General features: G+C 48.1%; 1 protein-coding gene across 2 annotated transcripts in view; it reads right to left on the reverse strand.

Annotated features, from left to right (window-relative positions):
* LOC147169072 (nidogen-1-like) overlaps positions 1 to 1998 on the reverse strand; it is an 11753-nt gene extending 9755 nt beyond the window's left edge. Inside the window, exons 1-2 of one of the 2 annotated variants that reach the window (XM_086081890.1) lie at positions 1848 to 1998; positions 8 to 304 (exon numbers count right to left, since the gene is read on the reverse strand). In XM_086081890.1, coding sequence (XP_085938016.1) covers positions 8 to 304; positions 1848 to 1988 — 438 coding nt within the window. In that variant the 5' untranslated portion in view covers positions 1989 to 1998. Of the gene's footprint in view, positions 1 to 7; positions 305 to 1790 lie in introns of both variants that reach the window. The other variant, XM_086081889.1, reaches the window with a different exon arrangement.
* Between the last annotated feature and the right edge of the window lie 1299 nt (positions 1999 to 3297).

The raw sequence follows: 3297 nt of genomic DNA on the forward strand, positions 1-3297 counted from the left end.
GTCTCACCTGAGCGTCCGGCCCGTCATGGTTGCCGGCGGCGGCGGCCAGGTTTTCCCAGGTGACCACCAGAACGCTGGTGGGCTGCACGGCGCCCTCCCCGGGGAAGGCTTTCCCGACGTGCTCGGCGGCTCGCAGCAGCACGGCGGCGGCGGTGTCCTCGCGGAAGTGGACCCGCCCCCGGCCGTCGCTGGCGTCCAGGTCCCCGAGGAGGACCGCCACCATCTTGAAGGGGGCGGGCATCTTGCCCAAGTAGGACGTCTCCGGCGGAGGCGCCACCGTAGACACCAAACCATTCGTGTTGACCTGAAATGGAAAACGCACCGCGCGGTCCTACCTTTAGCATGTAGCATTAGCATCGTGCTTGCCTCGTGCACCGCCACTGGGTTATGTCAAATTTAATTTTCTGTCTGAAAATGTTGCAGACTCATGTCTGCGTGGTCCCGCATTGTTAGCATGTTAGCTTAGCGTAAATACAACTTCCACGTTTGAAAGCACCTCAGACGCTAATTAGAGGACATACCTTGATTGAACGTCTCCCGTCGGGAAAACGATTTGCCGTCTTTTCGAGGCCTGAGTTTGTTTTTTAGTTTATTTTTAGATCATTCCGTTGTACCAAAATTCATCAATTCTTCTCGTGGGGCGTTGCCCAATCTCAAGCGTTGAAAATGGCGGCTGGCTCACTTTGCGGATGCAACATTCCTGGTTGAACAAACATTTCGTTGTTTTCGGTCTCCTGAAAAGTTTTGGGCCCGATGACAGCAATGTTGTTGTTTTCAATTACGATGTCATAGTTACAATAAATAAATAGTTCAAATGTTTATTTAGTTTTCGTTTAACTCTTAAAATATATCAATGAAGCAATTCATAAAAAAAAAGGCCCCAGCATGCAACACTCGTCAATAATTGAATAATGTCAACTGACAGGAATAAAAACATGTTTTCTCAATCTCTAAATGGATTGTTACTAAAAATTTAATTAAAAAAATAATAATAAATGAGCTCAAAATTGTGCTGAATCAATTTTGTGAAGGCAACAAATGCGCCCCCCCCCCCCCTCTGGAATTTCACGCAGCCACGCGCTGTCGTCCGGCTTGGCCGAGTTGTGCGTGAAATGTCCGAAGGCAACGGCGGGTGGCCTTCTTTCATCTTCTTGTTGCTTTTGGGGGAGGGGGCGCGCAGACGGGTCACGTGACCTCAGGAATGTGACTTTTAGCATCAGCCGCCCCCCCAAATGACGTGTCTTCTCATTTTCTACACAGCAAAACGAGCAGTGTTAAATTCAACATTTCAAAAAGTGCATATTGGTCCACAGTAAATTAAGTTCAAGCAAAACCTTTGAAAACAACAAAACCTCCTTTGGACACCATTTAACTCTAGAAATGTTAAAATGACACAAAAATCTATTCCCAAAAATGTTAACATTTTTGCGAAAGTTGAGATCAACCAAAAACTGTTTTTTCCCGGCTTCCCAACACGTGCCCAAAAGGTTTGCTTTGAATAATGCTCCTGTGAACCTGATCAATGAGAATTTGTCAATTAGCAATCGGCACAAAGGAAATCTTTAAATCAATCATCGACGTATCGGGAGGCAATTCTTTTTTTTCTTTTTTAAACTTTTTTCCTCCTTTCTGAGCAACGTGATCATGACTTTGTCAAAGTTGCAACTTTTCTGCAACGGCACCTCGTGAAGGCGGGCAAGAAAAGTTGCCACAAGTGACGGACGGTTTTGATTCGTTGCCCTTTTTCAGCACTTTTTCGACAAAAACCAAAATACGTCGTTTGTCCTCACGTGAACTTTGTTGACGTTTTCCCGGAAGAGTCGAAGCTGGCCGTGCAGCAGCGTCACCTGCGCGCTGGAGTCGGGGCCGGACGGCAGCTGCCGGTCTCCTGGCCCGGGTCCGAAGGGGAAAAGCTGGTCCACGCGCAGGCACGCGCACGCGCTCAACGCACACCACAAGCGCAACCACAAGCGCCACATCTTCCTCATCGTCGTCTTCCTCGCCAAATGAGCTGCCGGGAGAGAGCGAGAGGAGAAGGAAGGGGGGGGGGGGGGGGGGCAGGGAGAGCCAGGACCAGGAAGCAGCAGCGTGGGAGGGAGGGGGGGGGGGGGGCGCTCACGCATGCTCTCAAATTTGGCTGGCTGGCAGCTCAGACGTCGTTCAGTAACCCGAAAATCGGCTCTTCCATCCCCATTGTGTGTCCTTGGGCAAGGCACTTGACACACCAATGTGTTGTTACTCACGCTGGCGTATGGAAGGTGCGATCGTTTGTCGGTGGTGGGAGGGGCCGTAGGCGCACACTGGCAGCCACGCTTCCTTCTGTCAGCCGACCTCCCAGGGCCATCACAGCGTCAATGTGCGAGCGCACGAGTAATGCAACCACTGTGGAGCGCCTTTGAGTGTCGAGAAAAGCACTATATAAATTCAATGCATTATTATTTTGATTATTATCAATTTTGGGGGACCTCGAACTTTCTCACCAGATGTTGGACAAAATGCCATTTCTTTATATATTCCATTTTGCACAATTTAAAAAAAACGGACGTTTTGAAGCACACACAAAATAACCACACGAGCATTTTTGGGTGCAAAAAGGCTCTCTTGCATGAAGAGGAGTGCACAAAACTGACAACTCATTTTGTACATTTTCACCCACTCACTCAAAAATGTTGATTTAACTGAGGTAGACCTATACTGCAAAAAAAAAAAAAAGCGTAACTGTTTGGGGTAGGGTAACAAGATGGCGTCCATGTCATGTGATCAGCAGTTGACCAATCACAGCGCTGTGATTGGTCAACTGCTGGTCACACGTTACCGTGCTGAACGCGAGTTTTAAATGTGCTTTGATTTCATTGTTAATATTCGGTGACTTTTTGGGTCATGGTACCCGAACGGCCCCTGCGGAATTTCATTAAGCCGGAAATTGGTGGTGGTGGAAAGGCGCGCAGACGGAATTTTACCAAGGTCAATTGAAAAGTTCTAGGTCGAAAAATACCCCCAATTAGGAAGGAAAAGCTTCTGCATTTGATGTTCATTAGAATTGTTATGAAAAAAAAAAAAATTGGGGGGGGGGGGGGAAGTGAATTATCGGCGGAAAAACGAGGCACACACAAAAATATGAAAGGCATTAAAATGTGAAAACGATCATATCATCATCATCGTGCTAATAAAAACACAATACTGTATTTTTTTCCTTCTGGCGCGGAAGCAACGTGAAAGGCTGCCCCCGGTGGCCAGTGTGGGCACACCAGGAGGCGCAGCACAATCACGTGCATCGCAGCAAGAGGCACAAACGGC

The sequence above is a fragment of the Leptonotus elevatus genome, chromosome 8 (assembly GCF_054856555.1).
Source record: "Leptonotus elevatus isolate MCC_2025b chromosome 8, RoL_Lele_1.0, whole genome shotgun sequence".
Classification (NCBI taxonomy): domain Eukaryota; kingdom Metazoa; phylum Chordata; class Actinopteri; order Syngnathiformes; family Syngnathidae; genus Leptonotus; species Leptonotus elevatus.